At 38.9% G+C, this 18,609-nt stretch overlaps 1 protein-coding gene across 1 annotated transcript in view; it reads right to left on the reverse strand.

Annotated features, from left to right (window-relative positions):
* tmprss3a (transmembrane serine protease 3a) overlaps positions 1–15,702 on the reverse strand; it is a 32,082-nt gene extending 16,380 nt beyond the window's left edge. Inside the window, exons 1-8 of the mRNA XM_020099694.2 lie at positions 15,552–15,702; positions 15,343–15,398; positions 14,643–14,856; positions 10,673–10,786; positions 5,513–5,629; positions 4,360–4,483; positions 2,421–2,540; positions 754–800 (exon numbers count right to left, since the gene is read on the reverse strand). Coding sequence (XP_019955253.2) covers positions 754–800; positions 2,421–2,540; positions 4,360–4,483; positions 5,513–5,629; positions 10,673–10,786; positions 14,643–14,856; positions 15,343–15,398; positions 15,552–15,576 — 817 coding nt within the window. The 5' untranslated portion in view covers positions 15,577–15,702. The remainder of the gene's footprint in view (positions 1–753; positions 801–2,420; positions 2,541–4,359; positions 4,484–5,512; positions 5,630–10,672; positions 10,787–14,642; positions 14,857–15,342; positions 15,399–15,551) is intronic.
* Between the last annotated feature and the right edge of the window lie 2,907 nt (positions 15,703–18,609).

Below are 18,609 nucleotides of genomic sequence, written 5' to 3' on the forward strand. Positions count from 1 at the left end.
CGACCAACTCTGTCATTCTTTAGACTGACCACTACTCCTGATCCAGGTCCTGCTTGCCAGACTGCAAACCGTGACCATTAGCTGATGGCTGTCCCTGTACCTTTTAGGCACCAGCAGTCTTCGGTAAGACCCAGCCTTTGCCGTTGGCCTCTTGCTCGGTCTTCTGCTTGGTCTGCTGAATGTGCTTGTCTTGGCAGGTGGCTTCATGCTCTCTCTCCAGAGAGATTTGGCCTTCTTTTTTCCTTGCCTTTTGCCTCTTTTTTGTATTTTAGATACCTTCGCCTGATCTAACTGTCTATATGTTCACTATACAAGTAAGTCTTATGAAAGACTGTTGAGGTCCTCATGTGGAGTCTGTTTTTAAGTCATCATCTGTTATAAATCTTGACAGCAACACAACAACTGTTATATTTCTCACGAGTCATCTGATTTTGTGTAAAATTTAAATAGAAGCTTATAAGCATTGATCCAAGTTACGAGCAGTCTTACTGACGGTGCATGCAAAAAGAAAATCATTCCAATAAAATCAAATAGAATTATAAAGGATTTCACATTGACATCATGAATTACTGAATTGAGTTTAAAAAAAGATAGACACCACTTGTCAGAACAAACACATAGAAGAATCACACACATACACAGTGCAAGCATGCAAGACCACACACACATGCAAGAGCACATAGACTCTATCTTAAAGTAAAAAAGAGCCAGAACAAGAAAACAGATCACTCAATCTATGGTATGTTTTCTCACCCAGACATTTTAGAGTGGTCACCCGCCCTGAGCTGCACTGAGTCTTACTGTGATGACAAAGGAGATGGAGGTCAAAACCACAGAGAAACCAATGTAAATGAGAAACCAATGTTTAAATGTAAAATAATCATTCGAATGGAGCAGGGATATTCAGAGATAGGGGGTTTCGTCATGTAAAGCTCTGGAATTTCATGATGTCTAAATAGTGTTATGATGAAATATTGGATTTATCAGTGTCTGGGCATAATCAACAACTGACTGTCAAATCAAAGACTGTATACTGCTATAACATTTATTTTTGTGTATACTGCACAAAAAAAAAAAAATCCTTTTAATAAACCATTTGTGTCTCTTTGGTCTATCTGCTCGGTCCCTGACATACAGTTACTAAGTAAGTTGATTGGACAATTCTGAAAAGTTGTGTGAGTACCTATGTATTGTGACACATATATTTTTCCTACAATGCATTTCAGAGGGATACATTGTTATTTCACTTTAATGTTTAGCCTGGTTTGAGATTGTTTTACCCACAAAATGGGTTACGGCCATATACTTCTGGCTCAGAGATGTGGCTTTACTGCTCTTTATCAGTGGTGGGGATGTTAATCAATCATACATTTACCAAATCAACTATGCTTGAAGTCTTTCTCTTATAGACTGGAAGAAAAACAAATAGTTTAAAAATACCATCAATCACATATTGTCAAAAAAATCAGGAAATATCATCAAAACAGCAATAAAACATTTCATATCTAAAATAAATACTAAAACATTTTGCAAACAATGGGGAGTTAGAAAAATAAGTTACAAATTAAGTATTATACCATGATCTATAAACATTTAACACCATTTACTTTTGAATTCAGCTTTTGCTTTGAGCCTACCTCCATTCCATTTTTTGTAATATTGGGCCTTGTGCTGGTAAAACAAGGTTTTTATAGTGCAAATGAATCCTGGGATGTAACAAGGTAATTATATGAAACGTTTTTGCAATAACAAGATGTTTTTCCTGTTGTGACAAGATAATTTCAAGTTATAACAGATAATCAGTTATAACATAAACACCACCCAAAGATTTGACACATAATCTGCAGACTTTTTACGGACGTTTTTTGACTTTTTAAGGTAGTTTTTCGTCTTCTCAAAAGTTTTATATTAAATCAGATTAATATATCCCTATCAAGTGGCTGTGTACTGAGGGCTGTTCAGGTAGCATCAATTAAGCCAAATCTTGACCCAGATAGCTAATTATATACCCATATCAAACCTTTCCCTCATTTCTAAAATCCTTGAAAAAACATTTGCAAACTAGTTTTGTGATTATTTGCACAAGAATGGTCTGTTTGACCCTGTTTGGACCTGGATTTAACATCTGTCCCGTGAGATCCAATCACAAGTGGCCAGCGCTAAGTATGTGTGTTCACATCTAGCATCACAATGCGTCCTGAATGTATCTCCTGTGACCACATGTAATCGGATCTTCCCCATTCTGAATGCAAATTAACATGTATTCATTTGTGTTAGTTCAGACCAAATTATGTTTACACAGTCTGAGTGTCCAGTGTCACTGTTTGTGTGTGTCTGTGTCGGCATGAGAGAGAGAGGAGTCAGGAGAAAGATTAGTTTGGATTCTTTTTCCTTTGTTCAGATGGGCAGGTGCTTTGTACCTGAGGGTTGTTGTGTTCTGGAGTTTGATGATCTGTGACTGATTCAGGCTGATGGACACCAGGTTGTGCTGAAGTTCTTGCTCAATGGATGTTAGAGAAACGAAGAATGACTCCACATACCTGACATGACAGAGAATGTACAACTAAGGTTAGACTAGCATGTGAAGACATTTACTGCTGCATTCCACACTTAAAAGTGATACCACTTATACTTAATTTCACTTAAAACACTAGTGCACTGCCCATTACAAACAGGCAGGTTTATAATGGACTGTTTCTTGTCCTGTGTTAATGCTCCTTAGCCATTTCAGAATTATTTCTTGCCATTTGTGAGTCCTCCCCAAATAGTTCTACAATATATTGTCACTTTTTATTGTTTGTGTGATGTTGTGTGCAGAGCTTTTTATATACAATGTGTGGTGCAACCTGGTTTCTCTACAATAAAAATGTTATAGTCAATGTTTTTAATAAAATTAAACAGTTTGCTTTATTACTGTTCGTGTGTGTGGTTTATATAAGTCTAACTGCTGTTACTTACATGTTGGCTATTTAAGAGGACTGTTAAGCAATCGACAATATTCACAATTTTTAAAAATACAGGCAAAATAATTTCACTCAGTATAAAGCATTGCAGCAAAAAACAAACATTGTGTTTTTACTTTGAAAATAACTTGGTAAAGAGAAAGCGATTCTCAGATTCACATTTTCTTTTCTCACAGACTGAATGTTGGTTTTACGGAGATTAGCTCCTGTAAATGTCTAATATGGTGAAATAAAATGAAACATATTATCGAAATAGTCCGATGGCAATTTGGACCTGTGGTTTGCTCCAGTTGCTGACCACTGCTGTAGTTTATCAGGATGTGGAAAAAGACAAGTTCAACAGGGTCTGTAGACTGACTGTTAAGGTGTGCTGCCCCCTGCACCCCCCACCACACTCTGACTGCTTCACATCACTGTTAGCTTGCTTGTACAATTTCTATTGATATTGAATGTATTACGTGTCCAAATCTGACCAAAATATGCCCCTGCACTTCCTAGAACCAGTAACAATACACATGCAAAATGTTAAACTGATAAGTCGATAAGTGAAATATGCATTCAGACAGACAAGCACAATTGTTGCTGTTATGTGTTGAGTGGAATTACAGAGTTTTATTTTTGTTGTGTTTAAGTTGTTAACTTAGGTCTGAAGATTGTATTGATTGCTAAAATAAACCTCTGAAATAGCCAACATGCAATTGATGAAAAAATAACTTCAAGTGAAGATATCAACCATTGTAAGCACTATTTAATAGCAAAACCATATAAATTATGTTAGTAACATACAAGGGAGTTATTTATATGGTCAAATTTGTAATTTTGGCAAACCCCTTGACAAATAGTGTCGATTTTATAATAGTGGCACACTCCGGCCTACACTGTAAAATATTAATGTGCAAATACTCTTGGGCCATTTTACTCATTACATGAGTAATTCTACATTTATCATTTGCTGGATGAAAATAAGAGTATATTACTGAGCACTATACCCAGTGACTAACAGGTCCTCTGGAAGTGTACACACCAAACTTCTGGATGGAAGAAAATTGATTAAAAAAAATGGTGCAAAGATGTTATGTTTGGCCTTTAGAGAAAATGTCATGCTATTGCCTAAATCAAGGTAGTTGAGGCTAATCTGCAAATTAAGTCTTGAATAAATGTCTACAAAACCACTTGATGATCCATTTAATAGCTGATGAGACTTTTTACTCTGGACCAGCGTGTAGAGCCAGCACACAAGAAGGCTAATGTTTCTAAGCTGTAAAAAAAAGTTCTTTAACAAGGAGCAGGAGTATCCAGGTGATGACAACAGGTTGAAAAAAAGGGGACACAAGGACAAATCTGCAGACAGATGAAAAGAGAAAGAAATTCAAGAGACTTAAGTTCCATCCAGGACCTGGAGTATCCCAACTGCTTGCAGGCAGAGACACCCAGCCAGTTTTTCCAGTCCTCTGAGCAGACTGTCCTCCATAAACCCCCTTTCTGGACCTGCAGCACAGAGCTCTTCCCACTTAAACGCACTGACATCCAGATGTAGACAGACAGACAGACAGACAGGTAGACAGACAGAGAGAGACATATGAATTGGTATTATGATGTAGAAATGTAGAAACCTCATTGGCCACTGATGTATGTCATTGTGATGTGTCGCCATATTGTATCTCTATGGATTTAGAGATGTATACTTCACCAAAACATCTAGTTGTAACTTGCTTAACTCTGAATACATTTTCAACTTTGGTTTGTCAACAATGTGATTAATTGATAATAACGCCCAGGGCACACCGGCTGCGGAACAGCCGCGGTGCTGCAGCTGAGCTATAATATTAATTACATTCTCTAAAATGTAAACGACAAACAAAGAGAATCAGAACCAGACTCAATGTGGGCTGGCATCTGCCTCAACCGGTTGGGCTAAGCAGAGAAACATAGAAAAGAGGGGAGAGAAGAAAGAGACAAGAGGGAAGGGGAGTAGGAGAGAGAGACCAGGAACAGTTGTGTAACCATCATGTTTTAGACTAGTTGTTATGAAAACAACAAGTGATAATTATGGATGTAAAGTTGTTATTAATGATAGCAGCAACAATTCATAAAATAATAATAATGATAGGTCATTACTTGTCATTAGTTGTAGTCATTACTTGAGTATGTGTATTACCACCACCAACAATGGAAAAAAGAGTAAATCGCTTCTCAGGGAGAACCACACAAATGATTATGTGTATCATGTTTGGCCTTAGATTTTCATGGCAACTGTTCAGACAAATGACAGGAAGTAAAAAAATGTCCCCCTGTATTGTTTGTGTATGAAGCACTTTGTAACATTGCTTTTGGTGCTAAACAAATTCACTTTAGTGGTGTAAAAATAATAATAACTTCTAGAAGAAGAAGAAGAAATATGATAGTTTAGGAAAATAGAGGGTTGTTGTTGTATTCTAATTCATATTTGCCATGACTAAAAAAGACTTAATGATTTACCAATAGCAGGTTCAGTCATCGATCATACACATCTAATACTGTGTGTTTATAGTTGTGTATACGTGTCTCACCACAGCCGAGCTCATCCTCTCCATTGTCACAGTCCACCTCTCCATCACACTGAGCTGAGGAGCTGATGCACTGAGATGATGAGCCACAACGAAACCTCCCCACACAGCTCAGACCCACTGTAGAAGCAGGCCAAACAAAGTTAAAAGATACACAATAATTTAAAGACCAAAAGAGGACCAATGTCAAGTACATTTCTCAAATAGAGTCGTCGTCAACACAGTTTAAGTGGATTGTAATACAAGAAGGAAGGAAGAGGGAAGGAACTTTAAGAACAATGTGGTTGTAAAAATAATACTGTAGCACATGGTTCAGTAACTGGGGATAATCACATTTTTTAGCACTGCTCACTGAGGATCAGCATTATTTCACAATTGGTGGCAAGGCAGGAACCTGCTTTATGTTAGAGATGTTTTGTTTTTTATTATTAAATATATTTTTTGAATATTGTATTAGTGTAAATTTTCCATGAAGTGATGGGACTGCAGCTGAAATAATACTCATAAGATAGGATAAGGAAGACTGAACAATGACAGTGAAAGATACATTTATAGTTTACTCAAAGGGCTCTTGTTTCTGCCTATTTTTTATAAGCAGATTAATTCAATGAAATATTTGTGAAAAGTTATTTTTAGAAGTTACAAAGACAAATTGATTGGGAATTCAATGCACCATGTACAACCCCAACTGTAAAAGAAAAAGTTCAATTTTCATTGTGGGGCCAAAAGATAGCTCCTCCTCAGAGAAATGCGTATGTGTTATAAATGTGGAATGGACATCCAGTAAATCTTGAAATAGGTTCCTCCACATAGTTAAAGATATTGTGAAATATGTGTTAGCAAACTTCTCCAAGCTTATTTTATAATCCCTTTCTTTGGTACCATTCAGAATTACAATGGGCCTCGTGCCAGACCATATTTGTATTCTTATCCTAAATTTCTCATACATTTTGTATAGTAAGGTTTATGAACATGACAAGTCAGATCCAGCAAAAGCTGAGAAGAGAAGTGTGTAAATGACCTGTGTAAACATGGTGAATGCCAGCTGTGCGTATTTGAGCAAACAAAAGGATGACAAATCATTTTAGATGTTCCAGATGTTGAATACATACTAATGTCCAAATAAATAAATCATTAATAAAATCACATAAAAGAGCAAAAGAAGACCTTAACGGAATTAGAGCTTTAAGTCCTGCTTTAACAGATTCACAGAGAAAAGTTTACAATTTTAGCAGCATCAGTAGTGGTTGGGTAAATTTGGGTAATCTGAGAAATGTTTTTCAATTTTGACTTCTGCGAATTATTCTTTCTCCTGGTGTGGTTAGAAAACATCTTAAGGAATACAGAAATGTATATTATGTTGATCTAATGTGTGAAACAGTTATTGGAATAGCAGAAATCAAAATGTCCCAGATTAGCAGTAACTCATTCAAACACTTGAACAAAACACTTGAACTCAAGCATATTCAGTTTAATTTTATATAAAATCTTCATTGCAGATAAACTAGTTAGGATGTAGTTTTCTAACTTCACTCTGCACCATAGACTTGGTTACTGCAGCTATTGTGAGAATGCGGTTCCAGAGGAAGATCAAATGGGACATTTAGGCTGAAAACACAGAATAAATTACCTTGTTTCAAGTCAAATTTGAATGTCTGGAAACAACAGACAGACACTTGGATGACACCACAGCAGCAGTATGTTTTTTACGTTTGAGGAAGTGGTCACCAGTTACTTCAACTTTATTTGACTTGGCCGCAACGCTTATTACCCCTGAAACTTCAAAAGTGTTTTGTGGACTCAAACACTTCACCCTCTCCCCAAAGCTAGGCATCATAAACAAGGGAAGTAATTTCAAAAGAGCTACATCAATAAATCAATCAGACCGCAATAGCGTCCATAACATTAACTGACTGGTATTTAATTATGCTTTAATTATAACTATGATGTGTACCTTGAAAATGTCACAATCATGTTCAGCAATCACTATCGTGGTTTAATGACCATGTTCTAGGTATTAGAAGGGTGTGTTAATAGCAATGGAAAGCTTCTAAACTTAACAGTGCCATTTTCCAGTGCACGTTTATAAGAGTTTAACAACACTGTCTAAAAAGTGAAGATCAAAATATTTCTTGCATAATTTTTTACTGCCAATTCTCACATCCCCAAATTGCTTTTTAGCTCTGTTATCCACCAACCTCTGTCTGTATTATTGAGGAAGAGAGACATGAAATCTTCCTCCTCTCCATTAAACGTTTTACCCACTAGATTTTTAAAAGAGGTCTTTGTGTTTTTTATCATTAGATATAACATTATTTAATAAAAATAAATTTCCTCTAAATTTCCTCTAAATTGTAAATCAAACGTTGTACCACCTTTACTTAACATTGACACTGAAAATCAAAATTATTTTAGACTTCTATATTAGTTTTTGTCCAAAGAACTGCAAAAAGGGGTATATTTGCAGCTCATCCTTTATGAACATCTACTTTTTTTTGGAAAAAAGACTAAATCAGGTTTTTTGAAGATAAACATAAACGAAAACTGTACTCTTGAAAGTCTTAAATGACATTGTGGTGCCAATATGATGCTCCAGGGTCTCTCTGCTGCATTTGATACAGTTGATCAGAGCACTTAAATTGATCGACTAGAAAACTGGATGAGTATGAACACAAGAGGACTGTTTTCTCTAGCCAGGCAAAATATTAACTGTGGCGTTTATCAATGGTCTCTTCTTGGCGTTTTACTGTTTTCAATACACATCCAACCAGTGTCATTTTTATGCAGATGATTCACAATTAAAGCTAATCAACATTTCAGTCAGTGAGACTGTCTTCTTGTGCATGCCTCCTAGGTCACAGGCACAGTTCCTGCTCTATCTAGGCTCCACCAGATTATCCTATTTTTATCTAATCACACCTCAGGGCAATTTTGTGAGCAATTTTCCGTTTGTCCTGGGAGAGGGATCCGTCACATGTGGCTCTCTCTGAGTTATTTTTGGAAGTTTTTCCTTACTCTTGGTGTGGTTTGAAGACAGGGAATGTGGTGTGGTTTGATGTAGATGTGCTGATGTTATAAATTATAGACTGTTTCCCAGACCTAGATCTCCCTACAGTAAGGTACAGACCATTCTTTCTTTCAAGGGAATACACAATAATAACAATTATGGCAGTATACATTCCCCCACAAGCTAAGGCTCAGGTAGCCCTTAAAAGCTGCATGTCGTCATTAACAAACAGCTGACTGCTCATCCAGATGGCATGATCATCATAGCAGGGGACTTATCATGCAGATCTCAAACTCGTCATGCACACACATCATAAAAATGTGAGTTTTCTCCATCCCTGAATAGCAAAATCTTAACTATTAGAAATAAAATCTACCATCTCCTGCCCTCAATTGATTTGAATAAATTAGATTATTTACAACAATGTTAACCACATTGTTCCTCAGGGGAACAATGTGTGAATTTTATTCACATTATACAGTATATGCTAATAATAAACCATGGAAAAACAGAGAAAAAAAATAGCTTTTAAAATGGGGGGCACTTCTGACCTGCATGTCACTGGGGCTTAAAATAGGACTTTTAAGAGCAAAACTTGTAAATCAGATCTGGAGAACAACCTTGGCTCAGCATGGCCATGCATGAAAACCATTGCAGGCCTCCAGACTAAAGCAAAAAGCACTCAAGTCACTTTAGATTGTTTTGATTCAGACACTGCTTTTGCCAATGCTCTAAATTGCTTTTATAATAGTTTTGACATGTTTGATTTTCGAAATGAAATTCAGGTACTGAGTCTTAAACTTTGAGAAAATCAGCACTTCATGATAAACCAAAACGATGTTGAACAGGCTTTCCGTTCTACAAAGGTGAACAAGAGCCATGGACCAGACAATATCTATAGTCACATTTTAAAATATTGTGTAAAAGAGCTGAGCCCAGTTTTTAATTTTTTAATAAATCTTAACAGCACAGCATGTTCCCACAGTCTGGAAAGATGCTGTTGTGGTCCCTGTACCTAAAGTAATGACTCCAAAAACCCTAGAGACCAGTGGCTTTTAGCTCTTTTTTAATTAAAAACATTGAAAAAATTGCGCAGTGTGTCTGAAATCTTAAAACATGCTAAGCGCAAAGTTGTATGCTTGTGGGCTGGATTTTAGATTTTTTTAACGAACAGGACACAAAGAGTCAGAGTTAATGGATTTTTATCAGATAAAGTTTGCTCTGCCACAGGCTCACCACAAGGGTGTGTGCTCTCTGCTCTGTTTTTTTATCCTTATACAAATATGTTTCAGAGCTCATTTAAAGATAGGATAATTTTAAAGTATGCAGATGACTCACATTGTGAGTCCCCTTCAGGCAAATGAAAACAGCCATGGACTAATTGTTCAACACTTTGTCAAGTGGTGCCAGGAGTCATTCCCCATACTTAACATTTCAAAAACCAAGGATATGGTCAACGATCTTAGAAAACTTACCCACACACACAAAGACACACTTATCAAGGGTGGAATGTGTGCAATTGTATAAATACCTTGGGACTATTGTTAACACCAAACTGAACTTTGAAGCAAAGAGGGAAGTTTTGTGCAAAAAGGGTCACCAGCGTTTGTACTGTTTAAGAAAAATGTCTTTTTTTAATATTGACAAATCCAGGCCGACACTATTTTATCATGCTTTATCATATTCTTTGGTGTCATGGTTTGGTAACCTGTCTTTAAAGGACAGAAACAGGCTGAGTCAGATTGTGAAATGGTCCAGTCGGCTGATTGTTGAGCCTCGGATTAGCCTAGAGTCCCTGTACACCAAACAGTTACAGAGGATAGCCAGCTCCATTAGCAATGATGACTCGCATCTTCTGCATGGGGAATTTCAACTTCTACCCTCTGGTCGCAGGTTTACAGTGCACCAATGGAAAAACAGGGTTTCCAAGGATTGAGGGGGAAAAAAGCGGAGAAAAAACTAAACAAAGATCAAGAATTCATAGCTGTGTGTGTGTGTGTGTGTGTGTGTGTGTGTGTGTGTGTAGGCAGAACATGAATTGTATAACAGGAGAATATAAGGACTGCATCAAATATTGATGGAGCAAAGGCAGCCCTTGCTCCAGTGGCTCCATTGTTGCTCAATGTCCAGAGTTCACACAACACTGAGCTCCTCACCTCCAAGGCCAATGCTGAGAGCGAGAGTGACCACCAAGATGAGGCTTGAGGCAATTAGCAGTTCAAAGCGATGGGCCAACATTCTGTTTTTCCAGCTTTCTTGCAGGTCATCCTCTATTGAGACAAAATAGAACAGTACATCCAGTGTTTCATTATTAAGGAGGGCTAACGTAATTGCAGAGAGAGCTGTTTTGACATTTTTCTAGTATCTACAAAATCAAATCTATATAATTTAGCATTTTTCTCAAGAATGCTACATCATTGAGAAGATGATCAAACAAGCAATTGTAGTTCTTATCAATTGTTTCTCAAACAGGAGGAAAAGAGTGAATTTGTTGAAGACAAATCTGCATTTTGTACTGAGTATTTCAATCAATCAATCATATAATCACAGACCACTTCGCTCCCTAAACTCTGGACTCCTTGTAGTGCCTAGATTTACTAAGAGTAGAATGGGTGGTAGAACTTTTAGTCACCAAGCTCCTCTCCTTTGGAACCAGCTCCCACTCTCAGTGAGGGAAGCAGACACGGTCTCTACATTTAAGGCTAGCCTTCAAACCTTCCTTTTTGATAAAGCTTTTAGCTCAACCCTGAACCATAGTCATCCATAGTTATGCTGCTATAGGCCTACACTGCTGGGGGATCACCCATCAGGCACCACAAACCAGCACCTGCTCTCTTCTTCACTCTCTGCCTGGTTAATTTTGTTATATCTAATTACATATCTCTAATTCCTTGGGTCTTCTCCTCCCCTCCCTGGTCCATACTGTGCGGCTCTCCTGTCCTGACTCAGGTCCTGATGAGGGATGGACCTAGTGGAGGTCGCCGATCTGTCGAAGGGCTGACATGAGGACCTCTCTACTGCGCATGTTGGACCATGAGGGAGGCAGGAGTGCCCGGGGGGACCAACGTGCCCTTGGAAGACTATGCGAACGCCCACGTTGAGATTCCCTGGCTGGATTCAAGCCCATATCCTGAGACTGTGACTCAACCCCCCCCCTTTATTTCCTTTCGTTCTCCTATATTATTTGGTCTTTCTCCATCACCCCAACCGGTCCTGGCAGAGGCCATCCATACCGAGCCTGGTTCTGCCAGAGGTTTCTTCTACCTGGGAGTTTTTCCTCCCTGCTGTTGCTCATGCTTGCTCAGTGTGGAACAAGTTGGATTTTGTGTTTCTTAAGATCTTGGACTTTTGTGCAGCACCCTGAGACAACTGCTTGTTGTAATACCATGCTATATAAATACATTTGATTGATTGCATTTGATTGATATAGGGCTTAACAAATTGTGACATCATCTACCCATAACCCTCGACAAGATTAAGGAAAAACTTTGAGAAATACTTTCTCAGAGAAAGCTCCTAGCACTGACAGAAATGTAATAGTGGTCACATGTAACACAGCACATCAACAAAATAACAATATTCATGACAGCATTATGGTATATAAGTGACAGAGTCAAAATTAACCAGGCCCGTAGTGTGTGAGGTCATGGCAATGCAAACGTGTTTCAAATTTTTCTTAATGGTGCTCTCTGGTACAGCAGAGTAAGACACATCAGGCTTTGGATAAACACATACACACATGTATATATATATATATACACTGCTCAAAAAAATTAAGGGAACACTTAAATCACACATCAGATCTTGATGAGTGAATTATTCAAGTTGAAAATATATATACATAATGTGATTGTATGCACTTCCAACAATGTCTGGGCATGCTCCTGATGAGTCAGCGGAAGGTGTCCTGGGGGATCTCCTCCCAGACCTGGATCAGAGTATCAGTGAGCTCCTGGACAGTCTGTGGTAGTCTTGGTGGTGTCGGATGCACTGATACATAATGTCCCAGAGGTACTCAATTGGAGTTAGATCAGGGAAATGTGATGGCCAGTCAATGGAATTGTGGAGGTGGCTCAGTTAGCACCTACAGGTGAACCAGTGAGAGGGATTGGCACAGGCAGCATAACACATCCATACGTGCAGTCGCAACAAGGTTGGCTGTGTCTCCTAGCACAGTCTCAAGAGCATGGAGGAGATGGAGGAGGCTATAGAAGGGCACCAACCCAGCAGCAGGAAAGGTAAACTGTCACAAATGTCTTTAGCTTAAGCTGGAGCCCAGGATATCTGTCCAGGCAACAATATATCTGAGTGCAAGCACACAGTTTGAGCAGAAGCAGAGCAAATTTAAGTGCAAACAGGAGCTATTTTAGTGCAAGGGCAGGGTTTTGATGAAACGTAATGCACAATCTGAACATATATTCAACAAGTCGTTCAAACCGAAAGACCACCCTCTTGAATTAAGATAGGAAAAAACCTCCATAAAAGATTCCTCAACCTGTGCCTCAGAATCTCTTAGACTACTATTGGATGATGTTGGCTGTGGCTGAGGGGTAGAGAGGTCATCTTCCAACCAGGTTAGCAGTTCAATCCCCATCTGCATGCCAAAGTTTCCTCAGGCAAGTTGCTGAACCTCAAATTTCCCCTCATAGAGCAAAAAGTTCTGCAAATAGAAAGTGTGTGTGAATGGAAAACTGTACTGTAAAGCGCTTTGAGTGGTCATCAAGACTAAACAAGTACAAACCAAACCATTTACCATTTACTGTTAGCAGTAATCTGTCAAAATCAGTGGTAAATCCATTCTATATACATCAAATCTGCATTTTTGCAGGGTATGGAGCTGCCCAGAGATATTTATAGCTGCTCCCCAGCTGAAGCAGGCAGTGACAGTATTCTATGGAAACTAACGAAATGTGTATATGGTCTTGCAGATGTGTCACTATATACAACAGAGTGAAAGAAATCACGTGTAAGAGTACAGGTGATAAAATGTCACAGGTCGATCCTTTTATTGGTTAGATGAGCAGTTTAAGGTTGCTTGCATGTCATATTGATGATTTTCTTTGGGTAGGCTCAGAAAACCTTTCGACAGAGGTAATTCCTATACTAAAGTCTGCGTTCCATGTTGGATGTGAGGAGCACAGAAATTTCTGCTATGTAGGGATGGATTTTGCAACTGTTGATTGTGTAGTTCAGGTACATCAGCACAGTTACATTGATAATCTACAACCGCTCCATTTGCAAGCAGCACATGCCATACAGAGGGATGCCCCTCTTAATGAAACTAAAAAAAGAACAGCAGAGGTCAAAAATAGGACAGACATCAATCTCTTAGATGGAGGTACACGGGGGAACTTTAATTACCCTTGTGGGAGAAAGGGGAATGTTTTGCCGTGTGTTTGAGTTGAATTAAAGAAACCATTAAAAGTATCTAAACGTTGTGTTTATTATGTCTAACAAACGGCACCCTGACTGCTGTTAGGTACCGGGATGAAATCCTCAAGCGATTGTCAGACCTTACTCTGGTGCAGTGGCAGCTGGTGATAACATTTATTGGGGTGGGCTGCAGTTTTGGTAAAGGAGACAAACAAACTGAAACCAGACTCAACACAACACACAAAATGCCAAACCTGTAGCCTTCATCGAGCTGCTGAGCAATACTAAGCCTGCTGCACAAATATAGCCTCATTGTGTTTTCTAAATGACTCTGACAACTTTCAAACCATTTGTATTTTTCTGACCAATGACATTTCATTCAAGAAAAAAACGTAAATCAATATCTATTCGCTGTAAATAAAAGTCGGAATATCTGGAGCGCAGAGAGCTGCATCCCATGGAAAATCTGCAACAACCAATTAAAGAGCAGCCTCAATCCAGTACTAGCTAATACTTTAAGGACCCACATTCACTTTTATTTGGCCGGCGGCCCACACAAGGTATGACTCGCAGTAAGGCTCACAGGTGCTTATGGTCTCCTAGGTGCACTGTACAAGTTAACTATTATTATCTAATTGTATCATGTTTAACATCTTTACACAGGCTTTTTGTCTCAGGATGTTAGAGGGGGCGGCATCCCAACACCCTGTATGAACAAGCCTTCCAAAGCTCAAGAGCATCACAGGGTCTCACCTTGAATAAATGGCTGCACCTTGGTGATTGGCATGGTTGGACTGGGTGCAGCAGGAGACTGGGGCTCTTCAGGTTTGGCTGTAGTATTCTCTGACAGGGAGACAGCAGTGAAGCTGCCCAGGGGGCTCACATTCACTGTGTTGGGGGTCTCGACAGTGGGGAGATCGTCTTCCGTTACAGAGACCACCTCTATCCTGGAGGGGTCCTTATGTTCCTATACAGGATGAAATGTAGCAAAACTGAATTTACTCTAACATTTGTTGATTTATTTAAAGTTGCCACTGCCACATAATTACAGTTCACCATTGTACATTCTTTTTTTTGTTGTCTTTTTACACATTTTCTATAATGGATCTTTAAACTGTTACCCATTTGTATTGTGACTTTAACCACCAGCTGACTACCATTGCCGGTCAGGCTTGGGATCCCAGGGGAAAGGGTTTAACATGAATAGTGGCAAGAAAAATGAGAAATAACCAAATTTACAATTTAATAATTAAGAGGCTCCCTCCTGGAGTGTGTGGAGGATATCTAAGAGATACAGATCAGGTCCCCAGATAATAAAATGATTTAAAAAAAACAAAATTTGAAAAGGGATTTCTTGTTTTGAGAAAAAAGTCAAAGCCCAAAAGTATTTAATTAAGAATGAAATTTGATCTAATAGCTTCAGGACTAATGTGACTGTATTTTGTCCACTTACTGATGGGGGGGTTGATGTGTCAGTAGTAGTAGCAGCAGCAGCGTTGGCAGCAGGATCTGCAAAAAAGACAAGCGGAACAGTTGGATAAGTGGATACACTGAGAGCAGAAAAATAAAAGTGGTGGAAGAGGATATGGAAAAGAGAAAAACTGTCAGGAGTCATCAAAGCTGGATGTATTCCTGAGTTTGTCCAAATTATATCCAACATACCGTTCTCCCCAAAGCTTTTCGTCATCGTGCCATTCTCCACATCCAACTTTGCTTAATCTAACTCCAGTGACCCCTATTCCCGGTCATTTTTTCTTTCTGTCCTCTCTTGCTTTTCCTTTTTCTTCCTCCTCTCTCTGTCTCAATGGCTGCCTTCCTGTCGTGCCTAAATTTTGGTACAAAGGGACATCTGAGCAGGTGAGTGCTGTCACTCAAAGTAGGGATCAGTTGACTATGTACCTCCCATTCTCTGGGTAGGATTACATACTCATGTGTCACCTGAGTGTGCAGGCCAATGCATGGACACTTTCCAATAGCTTCACTGTCCAGCTGCTTTATGCAAATACACTCACACACATGCACTGTAGAATAAGTTGTTTTTGTTACATAAAGGGTTTATTCACAAGAGCCATGCAATTAGTTTGGACTGCATGACAAGCTGTAGATATAACTTCAATGACTGTCCCAGATTACCTAAAGCATGCTGTCCCACATTATCATTCATATTTGACAGGTAAAAAAAAAACACATTTTATGCATATTTTGTAGCTTGAATACATCACAAACCTAATTTAGGAACATTTTCTTATTTATGACAGATGTATTTGTCCCACCCCTTTCTGTGACATCACCCCCATTAAGTCATGTGATTTCAGTTACATGATATCCATGCTAAATCAATACGTTGTAGTAAAGGTCAACTAGATTTTGTTGGAACAGGAATAAAAACAGACTGGAGATTGGGTGTCCCACATTACCCAATGTCCCACATTACCCGAATTCACCCTTCTGGTATTTATTTGAGTACTTAAGACTACATTTATACTTAAAATACATTAGTCATACCAGAAACCTCACAAAGGCTTTAGTTATATTAAAAAGTAAAAAGTATTTCCAGGGGTTGGGCAATAAGCTCTCTCTCTCTCTCTCTCTCTCTTTCTCTCTCACACACTTGTGACTGATGCGCAACCCTTATGTAAAAGCATAGCTCTGGCAGCAGCAGCTGCACCGTAGAGCTAAACCACAGCCAGTGTGAACAGCAGACAGCTGCAACAGGCAGAGGAAACTTCCAAACCGCCAGTGTGGCCCTGGCGTAGCATAGTCCTGATTCCAGGCACCATAATAAGAAATCACTTGAAGTAAGAGTGATTGGGAAAGTTATTGAATTTCAGCCTTGTGACAAAAAAAGGGAGCATGATATATTTCTGAAATAATGAAGATGTTATTTATTTGAGGAGGAAAGCAGATTATATCCAAGGAGGCATGGCATACCCTTTTGTGTAAAATGACAACAAATCCGTTTTTGGCAACATTTTGGTGATTGGGACATTTTATCATTGCTCTCAGATATTTTGGCATGATTGTTTCACATTTTAATTTATAGTTTAATGTATTTATTTTCTTGTTAATCACTATGAATGAAGATTCCTTTTTGTTAAACTTAATTACTGAAGGTGATGAATTTTTCATCCACAATGCATACAGATTACAGCTGACTTTCCTCACTGTCACAATAAACCACTCCATCCCATGACCACAGGTTTTATTGCCAACCAGGTTTACACATACAAGGAATGTGCTGTGGTGCATTTGTGCAAGTATAAATATAAAAATGATAAAAAATAAGAAGCAATACATATAAATAATACTATAGCACCAGGGGAGGGATTGTGCAACACATTCTAAGTAAACCCTAGAGACTGGATTGTGCAAAGTACAGTTAGTCTGTTATAAGTGTCAAAGTGTCACAGTCACAGATGGGGACATCAGTGCAACCCAGTGATAGGGTCACATACCTTGTTGACAAGGCCAGCAGCAGTCTGGAAAAAAATATTTTTTGTGGCGTGACTTTTTGGTCCTGATGGCCCGCAGCCTCTTGCCAGGATCCTGTTTGTGGACTTCAGATCTGCATTAAACACTATAATCCCTGCTCTGCTTCAGGATAAGCTCTCCCAGTTGAATGTGCCTGACTCCATCTGCAGATGGATCACAGACTTCCTGTCTGCTAGGAGGCAGCGTGGGAAGCTGGGGAAACATGTCTCTGACTGGACCATCAACACCGGATCCACCTGTTGGTGGACGTCACCACACCCATATGACTCATCTCTGATGTGGACGAGTCTGCCTACAGGTGGGAGATTAACCACCTGATGACCTGGTACAGTGACAACACTTGGAGTTCAACGCTCTCAAAACAGTGGAGATGACTGTGGACTTTAGGAAGAACCAAGTTCCACCCGCACCCATCACCCTGTGTGATTCTCCAGTGGACACCGTGGAGTCATTCCACTTCCTGGGCCCCTTTTATCACCTGGTACCTTAAGCAGTACCTGACTGCAGCAAATCATTCAAAACTAAGAACTTTTACTATTACTAATTACAATATTGCAGTAATTCATTATGATATCAAATGTGTCTGTTATCCATAATAATTAATAGTCTTTACACTGTTGTTTCCTTTTTAACTCGTCAGATCTGATACCTGATGGCGCTCAAGTGTCCCCGGTCTTTCTCGCCCCCCCTCTCTCCTACTTCCCCCTCCCCACTATCCCTCTCTCTTCTCTCCCCTCTTTTCCACCCATCTCTCATCTCCTTCCCCCGTTTTCTCTGCTCACCCCAACCAGTAGAGGCAGATGACCGCCCACATTGAGCCTGGTTCTGCCAGAGGTTTCTCGCTGTTAATGAAGGAGTTTTTCTCTCCACAGTCACCAAAGTGCTGCTCATTGTGGGAACTGTTGGGTTTCTTTATATTTTGATTTTAAAGTCCTGACCTTCTATGTAAAGTGCCTTGAGATAATGTATATTATGATTTGGCGCTATACAAATAAAATTGAATTGAATTGAATTGAAATGCTTGAAGTTCTGAATGTATTGAATATGTGCAATTGAGGTTGACACTAATATAGAGCATGCAGAGCATATACAAAAAAATATTTAGCAAATCTTATTCAACTGTCTCAATTGCCCAAAACCACAATGTACTATTTACCCAAAAATAAAAATACCTAATTCCAAGAAACAGGATATTAATTTTTTTTTTTTTTTTTTTGCAGTAGTACCA

Source organism: Paralichthys olivaceus, chromosome 10 (genome assembly GCF_024713975.1).
Source record: "Paralichthys olivaceus isolate ysfri-2021 chromosome 10, ASM2471397v2, whole genome shotgun sequence".
NCBI lineage: Eukaryota > Metazoa > Chordata > Actinopteri > Pleuronectiformes > Paralichthyidae > Paralichthys > Paralichthys olivaceus.